We start from the raw sequence: 25,286 nt of genomic DNA on the forward strand, positions 1-25,286 counted from the left end.
TTGCACAATTGGTGGCTGACTAAATACTTTCTTTCCCCACTGTATTTAAGTGACTGTGAATGGGTAAATATTGTAAAGTTTTGTTAATGTGCTTATTATTTATGAAAACATTTAATGAAATTCAATGTCTTTTATAAGGCGTTATAAATTCCTTCTATAACACTATATACATACAGGACAGTTTTGATAGGAGCGGGAAGCATTTACACATGTACACACTCAGACACACTAATGTTCAGAGCCTCTTGAAGGATCTACTCGAGCGAGGTGCAGTTCTTCAGCTCGCTACCTCTGAGGAGATGAAATTGTTCCTGAGATGAAAATCTTCTAGACCAGGGGTGTCCAAACTCAGTCCTGGAGGGCCGGTGTCCTGAAGAATTTAGCTCCAACCCCAATTAAACACACCTGAACCAGCTAATCAAGCTCTTACTAGGCATACTAGAAACTTAAAGGCAGGTGTGTTGAGGCAAGTTGGAGCTAAACTCTGCAGGACACCGGCCCTCCATGACCGAGTTTGGGCAGCCTTGTTCTAGACGTTTCTGGGCAGTGGGTCTAGACAAATGGCCAATCGTCTGCACTGAATAATGTAGGCAGAGGAGAGGTCTGTTCCACACCACAGATCTGATGAATACTCATTGGACTGCCTGGGTTATTTCTTTTTATTTCTCTTCTTAAAGATGTGGGGACGATACTTTCCAAACACGTAAAGGGGCCTGTGACTAATGCCTGTGTCTTTAATTCACACCCACACACTCTTATGTGTGGATAAATGTACAGCGTGTGTGTTTGACCAAGTAAATTCAACAGGATGTTATAAAAGCAACAGTTTAATTACTAAACTCAGACACCATTAACACATGCCCACTTCGCCATCGCTTTTAGACACACTTAACACACAAATAATACAGGAAGACCATTAAATGAAAACAACCTTTCTTAAAAAAGCTTTTATCTCTTCTGTGGTGTGAGCGGATGTAGTGAGACGAGGAACTCCGGAGGAAAGAAAACATTCAAATGCCAAATCAAAGAAAGCTACAGTCTTCATGACATTTTATCTTTCACAAATCCAGTGCCTTAAAGGATTGTTTGGGGTTCAATACAGCTTAAACTCACAGCTTAAAACATGTGCATTAATTCACTTATAATGGAAGTCTGTGGAGCGAAGCATTCAAGATGATTCAAAGCAGAAATCTGAAACTTATATTAATGTTAAATAGGATATTGTTTTTAGATGTTTTTAGTTTTGCAACTTTTTATCTCACAATTCAGACTTGCAACTCTGTTTATTTCTCTCAATTAGAATTTTTCTGAAAAATTGAAATTGTGTGATATAAATGTAGAATTGCGATATGTAAACTCAGAATTGCAAGAAAAAAAAAATCAGAATTCTGAGTTTATATCTCTCAATTCTGACTTTATTTCCAAATTTAAGTCCGAATTGTGAGATAAAAAGTCATAATTACCTTTTTTATTTTTTAATCCCGTGATGGAAACAGGCTTCCATAATTACATTTTTATCTTGTGGTGGAAATGGGCTTCCATATTTAATATATTATTATATTATAATACTCTAGTTTGTATTAAATTATTACATATGAAAATAGTTAAATATGGCTGTTTATCACTGTTTTTGAGTCATATAATAACATAAAATACATTTATTGTAATTTGATGTGGATTTAAATGCTAGGTAGTAGTTATAATAATAATAATAACAACAGTAATAATACTAATAATTAGTAGTAGTATTTTATAATAAATGGCAATATAATACATTTATGAAAAGCTGTTATTGTTGATGTTAAAGTTATTTTAGATATTTTGTTATAGTAAATAAATGTATTAATGTATATTATTGTAATAGTAATATATTTAAATTCTATATAAATAACAATTCATATATTATATATTAAATTATTCATAGGGAATGACTGCATCAGATTTACCTTTACACAGCTAGTGTTAGCAGTTCTTTGACTTTAGGTCAACAGGTATAATCTTCTTGTGGCAATGTTATCTACATGGTATGTACATTATTTTTCACATTTACAACATCCACAGACTTCTACTGTAAGTGCATTACATGTTTTAATTGTAAAGCACTTTTCACAATCCATGCTATTTCGAAGCAGCTTTACAGAAAATCTCATCTTATTGTCTTGAAACCCCCAGCGAACAGCTAAAAGCGAATGGGCTAAACAAAAAGATGTTTATTTTGAAGGAAGATTATGAATGCAAACCTATTTACTCTCTTTTAGTGAGATCCAGAATGTGTATTAAGAGAGTTTAAATGGGTTCAAATTCATGTTGTGTTAAACTTAAAATGTGCCTCAGTGTTTTCCGGCTGTGACGTCATTTGACTCTTTCAGCATCTGTTCACGAGTTGAGAGAGATTGATGGAGAGCGAGAGAATGAGGGATGCTCGGTGTTGAGTAAGCATTGGTTGGCACTCGCTCTCATTTTCTCTCTGCTATTTAAAACTTGGCAGCATCTCTTGTGATGATTCATTCCCCACTGATCACTGTAAGAAATGAGAGAAAGAGAGAGACATTGACTGCTCTGCTTGTGTGTTGACACACAGCGGCCATCACATCATGATCTCTACTTTTTATATATCTAAAAATCTTTTTTGCCCTGATTGGCTACAACTGTGCATATTTACAAGTTTTACTTGATTTTTGCTTTGAGTGGGGACAGAATAATTGAGATTTTGAGATTCTGCGCATGCGTGTTAACCGATCACAATGTATTTTCTTCAGCAAAACACATATAAGTGATGATAGTGTTGCTGATTTACCTTGGATTTGAGTGAGAGTGAGCCTGCAGTGTATTCGCGTGTAGCAACTGCAGTCAGTGCGGCAAATGAATGGTAATCCGCTGTCTCCTCAAAATATCCGTCTACATGCAACGCACATACAGTAAAACCATAAGTCGTTTACTCTGCGCATAATAGCGCCAAATTAATAAAAAAACACAATATATTGACCCACGCTTCTATCATACTTTGTGCACGTTTGTGATGATGTAAGATGACCACAAATGCACCGGGGTTCGATAGAATCAACAGAGTGTAAAACCAGACCAATGCTGCGGGGGGTGCCGGGAACAATTGCACTCGGTTTCGAACCACAGCAAATGAGCCCAGTGTGAAAGCAACCTAAGTGATCCGCCAGGTGTGAGTTCTGTACTTCATTAATACTTCCTCGGTTTGTCTTTCTCTATTTTTCTGCAGTACTCGTCAATGTCATCTACTTCTCGATGTGTTCAACTCGACCGAACATGAGCTCACGCTGTCTGCCAAGAACAACCAGGACCTGGTGCTGCACGCCAGCGAGTGTCAGAGGTACATGCACGCACGCACGCACGCACGCACACACACACACACACTCACTCACTCACTCACACAGAATCCTCCTTCATCGGGGAGATGTATCGCTGTCTGTCTGGCTGATTGAAGTCTGTAGACTGTCAGACGGCATTACCTGTCCCTCTCTCCATTTCATGAAAGTTACTCTCATGAACCAGAGCTGCAGCTGGTCACACTTTCTGACTTTCATAGAGCTTTGGAGAGACAGTCACACGCTTACAGTGTCTCCATATACGTCACAGCAGGTTTTTGATGCATCTCTCTGAAATTGCCTTTAGCTGCTTTTTTTGAAGATTGCAGAGAAATGCAAACTTAAGGAGACAGGATTCACCACATGAGATGCTTTCGTTTGAAGGAATGAAGGATAAAACGCAAATGCGACTGTTTTATTCCCTGTCTGACTTGGGTATTAAAGACAAGAAAAATCATGATTAAATCTTGATTCATGTAATGTTTTTACTTATTTCCTCTTTTTGGATGCCGATAACTTAGAACCAGGTAACTTATGAAGAGAAAATATCATCATGTCAATCATTAAAGGGATAATTCACCCAAACATCAACATTCAGTCATCATTAAGCGTGTCTTTTTGAACCCATATGATGTGGTTTCTTTTGTGAAATACGATAGGAAATGTTGTCTGAAAACCTTTTTCAACGCTGCAGCTCTCAAATCACATTTGCATATTCAAACTCGCCATCTTGTGATTGGTGGAGACACTCAAATGGGATTTGGTGTCATTGACATTAAATCTGTTGCGACACGTCTTTGAATATGCTAAATTAGATTTGAGAGCTACAAAGGAGAGCAAGATATAAATTAAAATTGATTAAAATTTCATGTTTTGGGTGATTTGTTTTTTAAATGTTATCAGAATATCCCTTTAGATATAATACGTTGCTTTATGTTTGTTGGAAAAAAAATAAAAGAGTTTGTTGTGCACCAGGTTCCAAAATGAACACTAGCCAAGCAAATGTGAGATACAATTTGTTTAAGCTATTAAGAGAGAGAGAGAGAGAGAGAGAGGCTTAATACATACACTAAAAAAAATGTTATCAGAATGTGCAACTTTAGTGGATTTTATAATTCTGTAAACTCAACATTTTTAAATAAAACTCATACATTTATCATGAACTCAGAATACATATGAATTTAATAATATTAAAAATATATATTTTTAATTAATATATGTGACCCTGGATCACAAAACCAGTAATTTTTTCTAAATTTAGTTTTATACATCATCTGAAAGTTGAATAAATAAGCTTTCCATTGATGCATGGTTTGTTATGATAGGACAATACAACTATTTGAAAATCTGGAATCTCATATAATCAGCTCATTAGAATGATTTCTGTATGATCATGTGACACTGAAGACTGGAGTAATGATGCTGAGATGCTTCTTTCAAAACATTAAAAAAAAAAAACTTACAAACCGCAAACTTTTAAAGGGTAGTGTTTTTTTAAATGTTAAATGCATTTTCTCGTGTTTTCCAATATTTTTTATGGTAAATTTTCTCAATTCCTTGTTTATTTTGAATCCAGTGCCACTGCTGTAGCGCACATGCACACTTTCCTTTCTCTCTGCACTGTCCTGTCCACTAAAAGCATAAAAATCCCATCGTGCTGGAAATGTAGCCATCATAAAGTGCTTTATAGGCAGGGCCGGATTGACCTCTTATCGTGACATAGGCGAAACTAATTTTTGGGCTCCCACTATTAATATATAATGTTACCACCCCAGCAAACAAAAATATTTCGTAATCAGTGGAAACCGTGTTTTCTATCGCAATAAGCGCTCATGTTCAGTCAATAAAAATTGAATGTCTTAATTTGTTTGAGAACGAAGAACCGTTCCATTAATAGGCTCTGTGACCATGTTACCACTTCGGAAATGCATTATTTCTCTAATAATTTTAACGGCCTGGAGTCACAACCACCTCAAGACATTGTTCAGATGATTTACTTCAACACACAAGATTTCAGGACGAAAACATGACAGATGTCTTGGAAGTAATTTCTTACGTACCTCATCCTAAACCTTCCGTTGCAAATTCCAAAACGTAATTTTAGAGCTAATAACAGAGGTTTGAGCCATTGATATGCAGGCTAATGCAGTTATTAGAGAGAGAGAGAGAGATTAAGTGCGTGTGAATACCTGTGTCTGTGTGTCTCTCAGTAGTGTTCAGCAGCAGCGTCTACTAATAGCGAATCTTTAAGTTGAACTGCTTCAAAAACCTTGCTACTAAGAAATGTCATGTGGCTTTTCAGCTGCGAAACTATTTTATTGATCAATTCACGGGGCAGCGCTGACAACAAGTTTCTGTTCACATCTTCGCGTGTGTGCGCGAGTGCGTGTCTGTACTGTGTGTGCGTCTGTGAGAGAGAATGGGAGAAAGACAGTGTGATTTCCGTACATAAAAAGGTGGAAAACATGGAAATAGTGTGTCATTTTTACCCTATTGGTTGTTATATTTGTCTTCATGGGGTTTTGGTTATTTACTGTTTGTAGATAGCCCATAACTTAAAAAAAATATCATCTCTCTTCGTTGTGTTTGGGCCTCCCCTGGACGAGCGAGCATAGGCACGTGCCTAGAATGCCTATGCATAAATCCAGCCCTGTTTATAGGTTTGTGTTGACATGCAGAGCTGCATTTTCTTCGTGTACGAGCTGTTCTGATGCCCTGCGGGTGACATTCCCTTCTCCCGATCACCTCCATGGATCACCTGATTAATGACTCGATTGGGAACCGTGCTGCTTTGGCCGATACCTGAATCAGAAAGAATTGATGAACAGATTACAGAGTTCCTGAAGCTGCGGGGTGATTTATTCTGGAGGATGAAATATAAACGACTACATGCTGATCGATGTGTGTGTGTACTGGTTATTGATCTCTTAGAGGGCTAAATCAGGTCTCCCCCTCTTTAATGGCACTGTGTGTGTTATGTGTTATTGTGTTAGATTCTTTCTATCTTTTCTCATAACGTGAGATGTCTCATCTCGTGATGGTTCTGTGTCTTTTCCTCTTCCTCGTTCTGTATGATGAATGCTTTCAGGGAGAGGTTTTTTAAAGGATGACACTTTCCTCGCTTTACACCCATCATTCCTGTCAGTCATCCGTGGGCCGCCAGCGTGACAATGAGGCGTCCAGCGGTGCAAGGGCTCACCTTCACTAATCGATTTCTCTGAGCCTCAGATCTCCTCAGCCCTATTTTTTCTGTTTGAGAGAGATTGTTTCTGTAAGAGCTGAATACGCTGGAGTTTCTCTGGGTGAAGTGCTGTTGTGTTTAAGATTCAGATGAGATCTTGGTTGCTTTTTTTGTTACTGGTGCATTTTGTGTTTTCTGCACTGGTCAAGGGCCCATTCTGCTTTAAAAATAACATAACATCAAAATTGACCCAATTACTTCATTAAGACATTTTCTAGGTTTTATTGTGAATGTTTCATCAGTGCATGTTAAAATGATTTTTATTTTATTTTTTATTATTATTCTCTTCAGCAGTGGATAGAGCATAAACCTTTGATTTCATCAAACAAAATAGACCAAACAAAAATAAGGAGATTTAATTATTTTGTTTTGTTAAAAATAAATAAATAAATATTCAGTTTAGCCAATATGTGCAAAAATGTTTATTTTTCCCCCCTGATTCCTAAATATTGTTCATGATGATGATGAATGTTTATTGTAACAATTTTTTGTTAGTTTTTTTCCCCTTAATGAATCTTTGCAATATTTGATTTTTACTGCACATTTTTAAGTGGCAGCATATTTGAGCAGATAAGAAACTCAGGTCATAAAGTTCGTCAAATTTTAAGAAATTCATATTGAGCCAGACTGGTTGAAGTCAAGCCTGTCTGTGTTCAGTCAGCTGACTCTCTAATGAGAGCTTTAATTGGGCAGATTTATCTGAAGGTTTGAAGAGAGTAGGATATGATGTGCCACTTTTTATTTAAGTTGTCCTCAAGGCAGGGAGAAGTGATAACTAAGACTTAATGAGAAATGAGAAATAAAACTAATAGTCCTAATTATATTTCAGATGATCTCCTGTAAAGTAATATTATAAGAAAGCATTCTGCATAGTACAGTACTTACATCTCTCTCGCCTAATTATTTTTGTGCCTAGATATCTTTATTTATTAAATAAGAAAATTGATATGTTATTTGTTCACTTAGGTTCTTAAGGTATTAGTTTTAATTAGATTTTGATCTAACATTAGATTTTGGATTATGATCTGAGAAACGTTTAGTTTTTCTAAGAATGAATAGATTTTAATGTTCTCATCTTTAATAAGAAGCATGAGTGTGTGTTTCAGCTTGAACAATTATAAATGCAAACAGTATGAACTTAATCAATGTGAACAATTTATTTTCTTTTATTTATTTATTTTGAACAAATATGCATTGAACATGCATATTTAAACACTGAATATATTTACAATTTCATGGAACCACATTGAATGGTATTGAGATATCTTTAATGGTTCTTGTTACAGGCATGCACATTTCTGGGAAAAAATATGAAAAGTACTTCTCCCCCCATTTCTGAACTATCACCTATTGGCAATGCAACAAGGATTGCTAAAGTCAACAGATTCTACTAATAGACCTACCAATCTCTGTGTAAAAATAACAATGATGCTGCCACATTTCTAAAGTCAGTTATTTGGCTCCAAAGGTGAAATTAATCATTTTGACTCACCTCTACAAAATAGTGCATTACTCTATTGTGTGCAATATTCATCCATGGAATTTAATATTTTGGCTTTCTTCTTCATTTATGTATTTCTTTCACCTAAAAAATATTTTAGCTGTAGAGCTCTGGTAAGAAAATGATTGTGTTAGAAAAACCAGCAGGCTTCATGCCAGTCACAGTGAGTGTGTTTGTGTTGACATCATATGTGCGTCTTCACCTGTGCATATATTTGATTTGTGTGGAAGCTTGTTTGAACTGTCACTGATTCATACCTTTTGAAACACCATTAAGGGCACTGAATTTGTGACACATTGTGCATTTTGGGTTTTTTACACTCTCTCTACTTTGTGTTAGTGTGACATACTCTGCTCAACTTCATTACCCACATAATTTAAACAAAAGCCTGTTGCTGTAGCAACAAGCCTCTAAGTGCTTCCTCCATGATGAAGGGCCACTTTTTCCTTTTTTACTGTGTGTGTGTGTGTACTGCTATGTTCCCTTTCCCAGAGTCTCAAGTCTGTAGCTCTGTTTCAAAACGTAAGATGCCTATATAGGAATTATTTAAAGGCATCTTGGAAAATAACTCCCAACAGACAGCAAAGTGAGTGCAATTATGCTGCCTAAGAAACCTTGTTTAGGCCATTGCTAAGGCAGCATTGCATGCATTCGTCACAGATATTGCAATTTCAAAATGTGCAACAAGCTCAGTGAAAACTAAATTCAAGATGGCAGACAAAAACGAGAGACAAAACAAATGTTGAGTATATGGATATACTCAGGGCCGCATTAAGACCTCACTGGGCCCTGGGGCTATGACTTACTGCAGGGCCCCACATCACAATAATGATATATATATATACATATATTCACAAATTATAATAGCACAAAGATACATACGAAATCAACCTACTTGAAAAACTTTAAAATATGAATAAGAAATATTATATTGTATAAAGTAAATGTACAAATAGACTGAATAGTCTTCACTGTATAAATTTAATATACATTAATTCTTACTTATTTTACAAAAGTGATTCAGTCGAGTGATTTTCTTTCTGATGTTTGATTTACATTATTGACACAAATGGCAGCAGCAGCTATATTAGGCTGCTTTAGAGGAATAGTTCACCCAAAAATGAAAATTCTGTTGTTGTTTTAAACCTGTATGAGTTTCCCTCTGCTGTTGAACGCAAAATAATATATTTGGAACAATACTGGTAACCAAAAAAACAAACAAAAAAACACTATTGGAGTCAATGGGGACCAGAAACTTTCTGGTTATGAACATTCTTCAAAATATCTTCTGTTTTGTTGAGGAGAACAAATAAATTCCTACAGGTTTAGAACAACTTGAGGGTGAGTAAATGATGACAATATTTTCATTTTTGGGTGAAGATCATATAATGCCAGAATCTCATATAGCCTACTACTACACATGCTTTATTTTTAACTATTAACGTTCATGTAAGACACAACTGACTGTGTTGACGAGGATACTCGCAAAGGCTGGCATTTTGACACAGAACTATGTGTATTTAAACGTTTAAGCTCAAGGCGCGAAATATAACTCAAGTTTAGTCAATCGCTGTTCGAGCTGGTGCGCGCCACGCGTATCAGGCTGAAACCGTCTTAACGCGCGCATTTACCAACAAGAATTCTGCCCCGCTGCTTAATGTCCATGAATAGTTTAAAACCATTTGTTTTTAAACCACAATGCTTAAAACGCGTTTACGCTTACATCATGACGCGCAAAACGATAGACATTTTTCTACCGGGTTATTTCCCAACCCTTAAGCGAATATATAGAGTTTGTTCAAACACAAAAAGCCAAATACATCCATCAAGTTAATAATCAAACTAACCTAAAATCTGTGTGGACGATGGCGCTGTTTTTCTGCTCCATGTGCACGGTCCACTTGCTGTTTCACAACTTCTACTCCATCATCATCTTTAGTAAAATAACCTGATAGCTGGGGATTTTACTGACTATGTTTTATCTGCTGTTTGTCTTTTACGCTTTTCTTTTTTTTTGAACCCCTCTCTCAGATTGTTTTTTTAGAATAGCTGACATTTTTACTTATCGAAGATTGTTCTTTGCGTGACCATTTCCAGTTATGCCGGAATGAAGTGAAGAGTGGAGGTGAATGCGGACATCAGGCGCAGCGACTACCTGATAGATACGCGTACAGTTCGTTCAAAAGTCAAATACAGAATAAATGCATTTGATTGGTAAACCAAATTCAAACGTGACGTTTCAATATCTAATGGTAATATATGGAATTTATGGCAAAGCTCCATTAAATAATAGCGCTAATAAGTGGGGGCGTGGTGGGGTTTTGGTGATTGGTGCTTCAGTCAGTCTACTCCACAGCCAATCACGGGCCCCCTCGTTGCTCGGGCCCTGGGGCTTCAGCCCCGCCTAGCCCTATTGTTAATCCGGTCCTGGATATACTGTTATATAAAACTATAATATATTAATGAATGAATGAATTGCTGGCTCAACAGAGTCCACTGCTGGATGTCTATAGCTATATTTCAATTATATTAAATAAAAAAAAATTAATACATTTTTTAGAATAAAATTAAATAATTTTTTTTTAAAGAAAATAGTAGAGTAATATATAAATTAAAAAATAAACTAGTTTATGCTTATTAACATCACTATTAAAATGAAGAAAACATTTACACATACATAATTTGAAATTTTTGAGATTGTACTCTTGCAGTCGGAGGGATTTAATAACCTGTCTTCTTTTCTGTGGACTCATATGAGGGATTGTGTCGTTTTGATTGTATAAAATTATAATTTCAGTTGAATGACACAGTGAGTTAATGCGATGTTGAGATGCTGCTCTGATGCTAGATGGGGTGATGTGGCGTTGCCGTGGCGCAGTGATGCTGCTGTGTGTGTGGCGGTAACCGCGGGTTACGGGGAGGCAGTCTGTAAATAGCTCAGTGTTTCTGCTGCTGGAGTCACGGGAGAGAACACACACGTGAGCTAATTATAACCCTCTCTATCTCTCTCTCTCACTCTCCTCTCTGAACAGACAGTCAGTGACACTTTCAAACTGCAGCAAAATGCCCTGATCGCATAAATGCTGGATCTGTATCTTTCTCTTCCTGAATATAGATAGATAGATAAAATATTATACTGAAAATATTGATAATTGAAAATTTTATATTTTCTCTTCCTGTATATATACGGTATATGTATGTATGTATATATATATATATCTAGAGAGGGAAAATACATATTCAATATATGTATTGAAAATTGATCAAACTGAAATTGATGAACTGCTGTAATTGCTTGAAAAATCATGCAAATTGGTTGTTTTAAAATGCATCTGCATGCTGTACATGCATATAAATGTGTCTCACAGATTGCATGTCTTTTTAATTGAACCATTGAGTTAACCATTGAATTTATATGAGCTATAGTTTCAAGTGTTGGTTTTTTTTTCTGTAACAGTCCAACACTCCAGCATGATCCTACGCAGACGCTACACACAGATTGCATGTCTTTTTAATTGAACCATTGAATTAACCATTGAATTTATATGAGCTATAGTTTCAAGTGTAGGATTTTTTTTCTGTCACTTTTTCCTTTCTTCTCCCTCAGTCACCTATAAAATGTGTATGTTTATGTATGTGTGTGTGTGCATGTATGTGTGATTTGTATCCTTCAATCTTTAGAGATCTGTTTCAGTCTTGCTTTGTCCTCTCTCTCTCTCTCTCTCTCTCTCTCTCATTTTTGTTTTTCCTTGTGCTCATGCATAGAATGATAACACCCTCTGTCTGACTGAGTCCAGATGCATTGATACTGACAACTAATGATGAAGAACAGGGATGTGTGTGTGTGTGTGTGTGTGTGTTTCTTTGCACCTGCATGTGTGTGTTTGAGGTTTTACCTTTGCATATTTTGTACAAGAAATGTCAAGAAACTGCATTAAAATGCTGTATTATTCTTCATATGGTAATAAGATGGACATGCTAAACAAAAACCCATCATAACTGTGTGTATTTGGTTAAAAATATTCAGGTCATATTTCATCCCAAATAACAAATAGACGATCTTATTTTTAGAAGAAAAAAAATCTCAGTGTCCTATATACAAACTATATTTTTGTTATGCAAAATATAATTTTAAATATAATTTTACATAGCATTTCTGTGGGACATTAGCTTTAGGCATGAATCACACCGGTTGGCTGGTTCACTTGACATCCAACTGACTAATTGGTTAGTGAGATTGATTAGTTTCAGATTTTTTCCTCCTTATTTTATTAAGTAATCTTAGTTATTTTTAGTGTCAGTGTTATAATTGGCCTGCTGACAGTGTGCTCTGTATGCTAACTGAAACATTAGCTGTTAACTGTCAGGCGGGTTTCATGATAAAACCTTCTCTGAGAAAATGCATCTTGAAAGTCACCAGTTTCATTTTGGTTTGTTTTTAAAATAGTAACTGCTGAATTGAGTTTTCTCAGTGGAGTGTCTATAAGGGGATCTTTCTGTCTTTCTCGTTGTCTGTTGTGAGATGAGCCTCGAATCTCTTTGCATTTGGATTTATTACACTGGGCATCTCTCTTCTCATTTCTGTGAGTTTTTCTGAGCGCTGCTTATGTTTTGCAATGAGACATCTTTGTTTGGAGTTCTCTTATGAGATTCCACATCTCAGACGTCGTATTTATCAGTCCATCATGTCTCCGTGTCTCCTTTCACTTGTGTGTTGTTTTACAGGATCAGTTTACACGCAAATCAGATCACATTTACTGACACGTCCATCAGTGTCAAGCTCAAGACAACTGCAGCCTCTTCACCGACATTAACCTCTCGTCTCATAAACATCAGGTGACTGAACATCATGACTGACTGCATTAAAGAGAGAGGAGGGAAGAAGGAAAAAATGAAGAGCTTAAAGGAAGGAAGGAGGAATGAAAAAGGAAAAGAAATTAGAACAAAAATAAGAAAGGAATGTAGAACGGAAAGAGAAAGAAAGAAAGACAAGGAAGCATGATGGGTAGAATGACAAAAAGAATGGATTGAAGAACGAATGACAGAAAGAAGAAGGATGGAAGGTAGAACAGAAAGAGAAAAGGAGGAACAAATAAGGAAAGAGGTAGAAGTACAGAGGAAGGAAAGAAGGAAGAAAGGTAGAACAGATAGAGGAATAAAGAAAAGAAGAACTAATAAAGGAACAAAGAACTAATAAGGAAGCAAGGAAGGAAGAACAGAAAATGGATGGAAGGAACGAAGAACTAAAAGAAAGGCAATAACAAAAAAGGAAAGAATTTAGAAAAAAGAAGAAAGGTAGAACAGAAAGAGGAAAGAAGGAAGGAAGGACACAGAAAAAGGAAGGAAGAACAAAATGGAAGATGGGAAGAATGGAAAAACAAAGGAAGGTAGAACAAAGAAGGAATAACAAAAAAATGAAGGAAGAATAGAAGGAAAGAAGGGTGGTTAAAAAGGAAGAATGAGCAAAAAGTAGGAAGAAGAAAAAATAAGGAAGGATGGTAGAAAGGGAAAAGGAGGTAGAATTACGGAAGGGTGGAAGAAAAGAATGGAGTAAGGAAGGAAGAACAAGAAAGAAGAAATGAAAGTAGAATAAAAAAGAAAGCAAGCAAGGTTGATTAAAAGGAAGAACAAAAAGAAAGGTAGATAGATGAATGAAAGGAGGAATGAACAAAATGAAGGACTGAAGAATGGAAGGAATAACAAATAAGGAGATAGAAAGACAGGAAGCACAAAGAAAAAATCTTGTTTGAAATTAAAAGAATGGAAGCATTGAAACTGAACGGAAAATGAAACAAAGAACAGACAAAAATGTAAGGATGATAATGAAGAACGAAAGAAAAAAAGCAGGTGACTCAAATGGCAGAATGAAAGAATAAACTGGAAAAATGACAAAGCAAACAAGAAAAAAACAAATTAAACGAAACAGAACTGGAGGATAAAAACAAACCAGTGAATGAAAGAAACATTGGCAGAACGAAAGAAGGAAAAGAACAAGCAAAGGTATAAAAGAACTGGCAACTAAAATAAACCTAAAGAATGACAAAGATGAATGAAATAATGTCACAGTGACAAAACAAACACATAAACCAACAATAGAACAAATGAAAGCAAGCAAGCAGGAGAGTTTACAGATGAAGGAGCAGAGGAGATTGAGACATCCAGCTTCACTGATGCTGTGTTTCATCTGCTGCTATCTGAGCGCTTCACTGTCAGGAGTCGAGCGTCTCAATCCACTGCAGCGTCAGAGCGCCAGATGCATGAAAGCAGAACGATACTTAATAATTATTCCGTCCTGCATGATGCCCAGTTCGCCACAGGCTGTGTAAACAGAGAGCGGCTGCAGGCTGTTTGTGTTTTCCTTAATGCATGTGTGATGAATTATGTATCAGTGTCTGCTGGGATCTCGGCCTGTTGTCTTCTGTGGACTGGATGAATGAATGAAGGAAGAACTGGAGGATGTGTGCGCAGTCAGAATGTATGATCAGTGCTGTTTGCTATCTATCTATCTATCTGTCTATCTATCTGTCTATCTATCTGTCTATCTGTCTGTCTGTCTGTCTGTCTGTCTCATCCAAAGTATTGTATTTTATTTTAGCTTAGTTTAGATTTGTTATCAGTCTGTCTATACTTTTATCTATTTATTTTATTTTGTACTATCCTTCTATTTGTTTGTTTTATTTTATCTATTCTTCTTTCTATCCCTCTGTCTATTTATTTAAAAAAATGTTTTATCTTATGTATATATTTTATTTTATCTATCTATCCTTCTGTCTTTCCATTCATCCTTCCATCCCAACTAAATTGCAATGTATTTTATTTCTCCTGAACACATGGCATGAAAATACTGCTTTATTTGAATTAATATACTTTTTAAAAAAAATCATGTTTGTTTGTTTGCTTGTTCGTTTGTTCGTTCATTCTCCTGAACACATGGCATGAAAATGCTGCTTAATTAAAAAGTAAAAATAATTATATTTATTTATTTAAATATGGCCATACACATTTTAGTGTGGCCTCTGCTGACAAGGGCCGGCAGTTACAGTAACTACCTAGAAACCACCCAGAATCCTTTATCAGCCACTTTGCAACACTAGTAACTCTTTGGAACTCCCTAGAATGCTGTTGAGTTTTTAACAGGTGAGCACCCCTCGTGTTTTCTTCAAACACATGTAAGAACATAGTGTATTCTTTTGTATTAGAACTGTCCTATTTATAATTTCCACACCACACACTCAAACAACTGATATTGTGCTCTTATGTGAGGTCACAGCTTTTTTTTTTTTTTTCTATCTGGTATCAGTAGATTTGCAGTAGGTTTTTTCTTCTCCAGAAATGCTGCGATCCAACTCCAGGCCTGAGAGCGTCTCCCAAAAGCCCCCCAGAGGGTCTTATCTCCTTCATTAATCCATCCCTCTATCGCTCTTTCTGTCTCTTCCGTTTTGTCTTTCTCTCTGCTCGCTGATAATGGAGAACATGGAAATGTCAAGGATATTTTATTGCCATTTCTATGAGCCTGAAATGGTTTTGTGAGCTTGTGCACATGTCCTTGGCATTTTTTGTTGACAGTTTTTGACAAGCCTGTTATGATGATGGATTTGTGTTGTCGGTCTCTGAACATCATGTACACAAATGAAATTTGATATTTTAAGTATTAATTTCTGAGCCTCCCATGCAACCTCTGTGAAACAAAAGGATTTTTGCTGTGGATTTGAATGATAGCACTTCACTTGAACATGGTGTGCTTCTGTGTTTGTGCAGGATGGCCATTCAGGTGGATAAGTTTGATTTTGACAGCATGCCCGTGATTGACCATGATGCACTGCGACTGGCTACAGTACGCCAACAGGAAGAGAAGAGACAGCAGGTCCAGGGAGGACTCATCAACAGCACGCTGGACATCCACTGGACCATCATATCCTTTACTAAAGCCAGCTGTCCTGATAACACTATTCCCTTAACACTTTCTTCTTGACACTACAGTGTCAGCAAAGCTGAGTAATTTGAGTAGCTCAACTTTCTTAAAAGCAATGTTTTTTAAGGGGGTTAAATTAAGGCAATACCTTAATCGTGGTACAATCACTGAAATACACAGTCTTGCCCTACCCAGGCTCATTGGAAATACTTGCCCCATCTACATTTCTGCAAAAAATTCAAAAGTATCTAAAATTGTCACTACCGAAACAATGGGTGGCGTTTCGGTAGTGACATCTTTGTTTTTTTGGGGGGGGTGTTATCCCATAAAATTGTCTCTACCGAAACAGTCATGACCGAAACATGTCATCATTGTTTAGGTAGTGATAAAAGGGAACACATAATCCTCATATTTGGGGGAGATAAACAAAATTTTAGTACATTTATGCAGTTTTTTAGTATGTTTTAGTATGCAAGTTAAAATTCTATAATGTGATGTGGTCACTACCAAAGCATTACTGTCACTACTGAAAATGTGCAGTCACTACCGAAACATGGGATGTTTCGTCAAAAATAAAGTATACTGAATTATCAACTATAAGATGTTATGATAGTTTTTGGTTCAATGTATATTCAAACTAATGAATCCTTAACTTTGAAATCAGTATGATCAACTTTTTGCCTTTTATAAAGAAAAATTGGAATGCAACAAAACTCATAAATTACACTTGAAATATTGTTAAAAATGTAATTATTGATTTACCTCTGAAAAAAAATTAATAAAATAGCAAAAATATATATTTACAATGTAGATGTAAGCAAAATCTTAATAGGTCAATATAACCTTTCTAATTAAATTATTATTACTGTGTTTCGGTAGTGACAAATTTGGAGAGAAGACAAATATTCCGAAACTTTCAGAAAATATACAATATGAGAATTAACTGTGCAATTACTAGAAATGTGTATCTTGGATATTATACAATTTGCATGCATACAAATGTTTGGGAAAAAGACGTTTTTTACTCTGGCTTAATATCGGTGTTGCAGAAATGTCATTTCAGGCACATATTTCCAATGAGCCTGGGTTGGTCTTGCCTAGCATATGACAGCGTCATATACATAATATATAATATTTAGTTATTTTTCTTTTTTTAGTGCTTTTTGTGATATATGTTTTTCCAAAGCAGCTTTAAAATTGTCATCAACAATATGATAAATTATACAGATGTTTACAGAATTAAACATACAGTTCAAATAGTTAAACAGTTATTTGTATTATATTAGGCTGATTTTATTTTATTTAAATTTCCTTAGAAACCCTCTAGAATACCCTAGCATGGTGGAAGCAAAGTATGATAAACTATACAGATATTTACATAGTTAAACATACAGTATTAATAGAAAAATAATAATAAATAAGAAACAGTTATTTGGCTATATACTGTAAGTGGGATGGTTATTTTAAAAAGTAAAATAAAAGGTTATTTATTTTATTATTTTATATTTGATTTTGGCACAGTTAACATAGAAAAATGGTTTTAAATAGCTGTTTATCTGAAACTTAAAACTTTCCATTTTATAATGAACGATAAGCCATGTCAGCCTGTGTGTTGATTTCCCCTTAGTTAGGCAACATTAGTTCCTTAACTATAGGCTCATCCGATCAGATCAGAGTCGTAGCTGTCTGATTTATGAATCAGATGTTTTCAGATGAGCTCTCCTGGTAGTTTTTTGTTGTTGTTCTACGTTGCTGGAGCTTTGGCTTTGGAGTATGTGGAGTGACTCGGGTGATGTAATGTGTTATGGGTGTTACGCGTGTCCCAGCTGTGAGGATGACCGTCTGACAGCATCTGTTTCTAACAGCTGGACGTACTGGAGGAGGCACGTTTACACTTGCTTGATGCACTGACATATGGTTCAAACTTATGGCGCTTCTGTGTGTGCAAAACATGTACTTAGCTATAGTTTGAGGACAAATTTGTCCTCAGACGTAAATCTGAGGAGATGTCCTCAATTGGATAAAGTTATATAAATAATAGTTTCCTTGTAGTTTCCTTTTAGGGTTCGGATTAGCCTGTAGTATTATGAACTATTAGCTTTATGTTGATATCTTTAGAAATCTATGGTGTAGCTATGAAAATGGCCATTGTGTATTTTTACATTCTCTAAACAGAGAGGCACACTGGCAAAATCGCAGCAGCCAATCAGATGCTCAGGTTTCTTACGCATCATCCAGTGGCGTTCATCATCTCTCATTTATTCCAGGAGCCTGACACGAGCTCTGAACGTCCCTCATTTTAACAGCATTTAAACGCCCCCGTGATTACAAGCACTTGTTCTCTTCATGAGTCGCTTGCCACTGCGGAGGCTCAATGACACTTACAAAATAATAAACACCTGAAATAATAAATAATCAAGAGATACAGTCATTGGATGTGTAGAAACATGGGCGTGATTGGACGGGTAAAATCACAAGGATATGAAGAGAAAGACGTGAAGAGTAACAGATGAGGGTTGTGTTCAGAGCCGCCCTGTGGGAGAATGTGTCCAAGTTCATACTAGGCCTACGGGTCAAAGATGCCATCATGCCAGTCTACCAACCATCATGCCAGTCTAATATATTATAAAGAGGAATGTCTCTGCGTAGCCTGTAACCTTCATAGTCTGTCGTTTTGCCAATAATTACTGAAACGTGAGGTCACTTACATTTTTGTGTAATGTGAATCCTTTTATTTGTCTCCCTCAGGCCATTCAAGATGTAGCTGAGTTTGTTTCTTTATCTTGAACAGATTTGGAGACATTTTGCATTACATCACTTGCTCACCAATGGATCCTGTGCAGTGAATGGGTGCCAGCAGAATGAGACTCCAAACAGCTGAGAAAAACATCACAATAATCCACGCGACTCCAGTCCATCACACGTCTTGTGAAGCGAAAAGCTGCCTGTTTGTAAAAAACAAATCCATCTTTAAGGCTTGTAAACTATAGCTTCTGGCTAAAATGAGAGTCCATAATCCATAAAAACGCTTCCTCCAGTGAAAAAGTTCATCCCCTGTTGTCCTCTTACTTCAAAATCCACCGTTATATTTGTTTAGAGCTGTTTTGGACCGTTTTCACTTGTAAACAGTGCTTGATCTGTGCATATTTCTCTCCTGATTCAGACAAGATGAGTTTTTATTTTTTCGAGAAAGCAATTATGGAGCAACATTACGGATTATGGACTCGTGTTTTACCCAGAAGCAACTGTTTGAAGTTAACAACACCTTTAATGATGGATTTGTTTCTTACAAACATGCAGTTTTTCAATTCACAAGACGTTAATTGCTAGACTGGAGTGGCGTGGATTACTTGTGGATTATTGTGATGTTTTTTATCAGCTGTTTGGACTCTCATTCTGACGGCACCCATTCACTGAAGAGGATCCACTGGTGAGCAAGTGATGTAATGCTATAATTCTCCAAATCTGTTCTTATGTAGAAACAAAATCATATACTTCTTGAATAGCCAAAGGGTGAGCAAATTTTCATTTTTGGTTCAACTATTCCTTTAAAGTCAAATAAATAGTTTCTTTATTATTATTATTTTTCATATCTGGCTGTAGGAATCTCTTCCTTTCTGCCAGATCCCAGCATACACTTACATGGTTCAGCTGGGAAGAAGGCCATCTCTCAGACTCAGTGCAGCGCTCAGCATCATTACACAGCTCACAGTCATTAGAGGCTTCTGATAGCATCACTGCTGTTACGTAATGAGCTTTTGTTCTCGTCGCTGTTATTAGTGTCGCTGTGTGCAAATATTTCACCTCCGTCGACACGCTCATCGTCTCCATGCATGCTGCTTGGCTAATTTAACACAGAAAACATAGAGTGGCATTATTGTTCTGAACGCTTCCGGGAAAAAGATGATAAAGGTCAGTAGGGTAGAGAATCATAGGACATTCTGATCAAATGTGCATCAGTTTTCAGCATCATTAATGATGCACCAGTATAGCAATTTTGAGTGATAGCAATAAGCCATGTTTTCCTTGACCAAATGTGCACTCGTCCCTTCAGCGTCATGGGGAGGCCAGCGTGGAGGGCGTCCTCAACCAGCTCATACTAGAACATCTGCAGCTGGCTCCTCTACAGTGGGGTAAGAACACTTTCCGCTCTCTCCATCCCCTTCTTCATGAGTGCAAATATTCAAATATATTCACACTCAGAGGTTATTTGTCTCCAGTGGTGGATGTAGGACTGGTCTCTGTTCATGTTTCTTATTTGCATTTGTAATCGAGGAGAAATGTCCCTCACTGTGTGTGTTATAGGGCTTTCACGCAGAACAATGTTCTTGCATCCTTTGTGCTGTTTTATAATTGTTGGTCTATGTAGGTATGCACTTGATGGAAGTGAGGTTGCAGCCATTCTTTCTGTTTTCATTAGAGCTGTGTTTTAAAATAGTTTTTTTGTTGTTGTTGTATCTCGAAAATGCTTATTCTTTCAAATCAGTTCTAAATAGCTAAGCATATTTGAAATGTATGAGTGAGATTTTATTTTATTTTATTATTTTTGAAACCAAATGTGAATGACCCCTTTCCACTTTTTGAGAACATATTTTAGTGAAATTTAGTGCAGTTTTTGTGCCATCACAAGCTGATTTGATGTCGTGGTCACAACTTGTTTAAATATATAACAAATAAAATGTATATCAGGCAGTTAACACATGAAGAACAGTAAGAAAAATTTACATTTAACGGTACTTCAGTTTGTCACTGGGGCAAACCTCAGTTTAACCTCAGTACTGACTAGGGGTTGAATGACTTCTGATTTTTTGAAGTCGACTTTTATGTGATGAAAGTCGAGTCGAAGTTGACTAGTCGCTGATGACGTCATTAATTAAGTCTGGAGCGGTGACAAACACTTTGTGCACAGCTATGGCATATGACACAGTGCTGCCCACATGACTGTTACTCCTATAACAGCTTTTTTATCAGTTCTTTTGCCTTTGGGTCGTTATATTTCTCACAGATTTCTGCTCATTCTAAATCAGATACAGATAAAGTAGCACTGTAAAGATTACATTAATATGAATGCGTTAGTGAGAGCGATTGCGTGTGTGAATTAATTCTACCTGGCAGCGTCTCTCTACTAGAAGTGAAGCTGTGGAATTTAGTTATTAAGAAATATATGCTTGAACTTTTCAGTTTCTAAGCTATTTTATTGAGAAATCACAGAACAGTGTTGACAATACATTTCCGCGCTGAATGATTCTGTGCGCGTGATGTACGCGCTACTGTCTGTAGCCTATGTGTGTGCGTTACAGTGCAGCAGCGCATTAGATTAGAACGGCGATTAACGTACCTATACAATAAGCTGTTTAAAACGTGCATTCTCCCGTTCAATTTCGAGCATGTCTTGTGGAGCGCTTTCAGAGTATGCATTTATTTGTCATTTGAACTGTTTGGAAACGGAGCGTAAATGTGGAAGTCCTTCATAGATTTCTTATCCTGTTGCAGCCTCTATAGGACCAGCGACTAGTCGACGTCAAGCTTAAAGCGTCATGACAGAGCATTGAAGTCGACTAGTCGGTGCAACCTCTAGTACTGACAGGGCTCGCAAAATTTCAAAATCTCTGGTAGCCTTTCGGGCAGGCATTCTTTAGATTTTGGTAGCCCAAAATGAATTTAACTAGCCTGAATAAAAAAAAAAAACATTGGCTGAACTTCTCTACGGACAAATCAACATGATCAAAAACTTCAGTGGTTGTATTTTTTCTTCAAATGACAAGTCAAGAGAGTAGGGGTGCAATGGATTACACAACTCATGGCAAGCGTCATGACAGAGCATTGAAGTCGACTAGTCGGTGCAACCTCTAGTACTGACAGGGCTCGCAAAATTTCAAAATCTCTGGTAGCCTTTCGGGCAGGCATTCTTTAGATTTTGGTAGCCCAAAATGAATTTAACTAGCCTGAATAAAAAAAAAAACATTGGCTGAACTTCTCTACGGACAAATCAACATGATCAAAAACTTCAGTGGTTGTATTTTTTCTTCAAATGACAAGTCAAGAGAGTAGGGGTGCAGTGGATTACACAACTCATGGCTCGGATCATATTACGAATTTTGAGTGACAGATCGTATCATTTTTCGTATGAGTAAAAAAAATGGCTCTTTATTATTTAAATTACACATATTATTAAAAGAACACTTTGATACCGCAGCAAAAACTAGTAGCATATATTGATGTAATGATTCACTCAACTCACGATGCGATATGAATTACGATTACACAATACAATTTTTTAAAATGAGATTTAAGACAAATTATAAATGAAAAGGTGTGCTTTTATTATTTCTCAGACAAAATGCTGCATATTTCTTTGTGAAATTGAAATGTCAAATAATAAAACTAACATGAAAGAAATCTCTTCATAGAAACAAAGGCTTTGTCTGTGCTCTTTCTATTTAAAATCAGAGGCTACCACTGCATTTTAATTACGATCCAAACATAGATGCTAAATGTTGTTTAGATTGTATAATTTCGAAATTTGAAGCAAAAACAGAATGGTCTGACATTAGCTTTGTGAAACTAAACTACATAAAACACATCTGAACAAAACAAAAACAGCAGACGGGCTGAATGAGAATGTCACTTTCTGACAGCAGGTGGCGCTTATGGAACAGCAGGTATTTATAAGCTGCTGCCCCTTTAAGACCGAATACTCCGATCCTATTTAATGATGCACATGAGATTTCTCACTCCACTGTTTACGTTTATGCTTGAATGGCTTAAACCGCTTGAAAGTTTAAATCGGCAAGACTTAGAAGCACATGCAAATGATCAACTACGATCCGTTTCACCTTTCCTGTGTGGCAGTATGTGTGATGTAACCAGCTCTTTTTCTGTCTGTCTCTTGATGGCACTCAGAGATCAAAGCTCAAACTTGTGTCTATATTTATCTGTAACCACCCTCTCATGTTTCCTCTCCTTTTGGATCTGCAGTCGTGCCTCTTCTCTTCCTCCTTGTTGTCTGGGGGTCAGCAGCCATTCACAACACACATCACACGATTGTGTTTATTCAAGCCTGCGGACCTGCATAACACTAATGTATGAGCTCATAAATGTTGGAGGACTCGTCTGAGATGAGCGGGCCGTGACATGAAACATGTTCCAAATCACACATTGATCATCTCTGTCTGCGTTTATCAGTGTTACGTTTGCCTACAAGTGGCTGTCAGAGCACTAGTGTCTTATTTATCTGTCATTATGGCAGGCCTGTCATGTCGGGTATTGGTGTGATTTAATGCTTTGTTTCACCTGCCAATAGTGGATAAATTTAGAGAATTTATTAATTTTTTGATTTTGTTCCTTAAATGTTGATTTTGGTGAAAGGATTTGCATGGATTTATATTTGTTAAGCAAAACTTGTTACATTATACAATTTAAACCATGCATTATGTTGCAGTTTATGTAAAGGTTAAAGCCAGTTTTTACTTGCATTGGGTTTTTATTGAGTGTTATGTCTGAACCCTGCACGCACACATACAGTAACATCAGAGACTTTCAAACACACAAGAGCAGCAGAAGAACCATTAAAATGATTTCCCATCATCAGCGGCATTTATTTAGCTATTAAATGCGGTCAGCGCTCTTTAATGCTTTAATGGACCTATCAGAAGTCTCTCTCTCATGCATTTATCAGAGATGTGATAGCTGCAGAACTCTTGATTAAAACCCCGTCTGAGCTTCAGAGCGTCTGACAGCTCTTTCTGCACCTGCTTGGCTTGTAGTCCAGATATTCTCATATACATTGAGATCTGCTGAGAGCTCCTGCAGTTCTTCTGCTGTTAAAAACTCAACAGTGCTGTTCAAACTAAATGAATCTGCTCTGAAGGCTGACATTTTGCTGGTCTTAAATTGACATGTTTTTCGAGGAGACCTTCACTGGGTCATTGCGCTTTAGATGGTGGATTATTAAAAAGTAAAGACACAAACTTTGTCAAACTTTTAAAGTGTGCTATTTCTAGAACTTGACTATGGTTCATATGGTTATGGTTCTCTAATTCTTTCATTTATTTAAAGGTGACATATCATGAAAATCTTCTCCAGGTTTTAAGTGCTATAATCAGGTCCCCGGTGCATCTACCAAACTAAGGAAACGTGAAAAAGATGAACCCAATCACTTTGTTTAGGTAAGCCTTTTTCTGCAGGTGTCTGAGAAAACGAGCGCGTCTGATTTCGCTCCCTTGGTGATGTGGCAAAGGGATCTCATTATAATATTACCGCCCCTTAATCTGTAAGTTTCCACCCACGGCACCGTTATTGTGTTTTCGTAAGCGACAACAGTGTACCAGTTCTAATGCCATGGAGAAAGTTTGAGCAAAACATGCTAACTGTTCTGTCTTTGGCTGCACAGACGAGCACAGAACACTATTTAGAGTCCCAGCCTCAGAGGAGACAACAGAGCAGTGGATTTATTGATTTATTTACTGTATATTGCTGCTGACACACAGATCTAAAATAAACATGCAATTTATTTCCCAGCAGTTTACCTTCATAGACATAACCGACTGTTTTTTGTAAGTCGTGTGTGTTTTTAAAGAGCAGGTCATATGGGTTTTTGAAAAATATCTCTTTTGCAGTTTATAACGTAGCTATCCTTAAATGAAAACAATCTGCAAAGTTGTTCATCAAAAAAGTGCATGATAAATAAAGATATTGTCTCTCAAAAGAGAGAGTCGACTCTGAATCGCCTTAAGTCGTCATATTTTCTAATCTTTTGCCTGTTACGGTATACGTCACTGGGTAACACATTTGCATAATGCCCGCAAAATACGAACAGAGTCTGGCCTGCCCACAAACACTTCCGCTAGTTAGTGTGTTTACATCATGTCGAGAAGACGCTGGGATACCACAGAAATACAATTTGAACCTTTTGTTGTGTGCATGTCACTTTACCAAGGACTGCTTCTCTAATCTTGGCTTTTATCTTCGTTGGCTTCTTCTATCTTCTTAATTTGGACTAACAAACTCTCCGAAGCACAACCTGTAAGCACGATTGATACGTTATGTGCACATTTTCAATTGAGTGCTCAAAATATCAAGTTTTTGTGCTAATATGTGATGTATACCTAGTGCAGCTTTAGGTTTCCAGGTAAAGCACGATATTACTGTCTTACTGAAGTAGTTCTGATAATTCGCTGTGAACCCACTATTTCCTAAGAATGTGTCGATTAATGTAGACTGACGTTGTTCTAATCACTTCGTTTAATAATAAAGAATGTAGTATAGCGCACAGACTTTATAATCATTGTGAAT

General features: G+C 36.7%; 1 protein-coding gene across 1 annotated transcript in view; it reads left to right on the top strand.

Moving 5' to 3' along the window:
* LOC107554570 (trafficking protein particle complex subunit 9-like) overlaps positions 1 to 25,286 on the top strand; it is a 171,180-nt gene that overhangs the window by 72,569 nt on the left and 73,325 nt on the right. Inside the window, exons 8-10 of the mRNA XM_016237130.1 lie at positions 3,233 to 3,343; positions 15,839 to 15,992; positions 20,035 to 20,125. Of these exons, the coding sequence (XP_016092616.1) occupies positions 3,233 to 3,343; positions 15,839 to 15,992; positions 20,035 to 20,125 (356 nt within the window). The remainder of the gene's footprint in view (positions 1 to 3,232; positions 3,344 to 15,838; positions 15,993 to 20,034; positions 20,126 to 25,286) is intronic.

This window comes from Sinocyclocheilus grahami, unplaced genomic scaffold, assembly GCF_001515645.1.
Source record: "Sinocyclocheilus grahami isolate Dianchi unplaced genomic scaffold, SAMN03320097.WGS_v1.1 scaffold507.1, whole genome shotgun sequence".
Classification (NCBI taxonomy): Eukaryota; Metazoa; Chordata; class Actinopteri; order Cypriniformes; family Cyprinidae; genus Sinocyclocheilus; species Sinocyclocheilus grahami.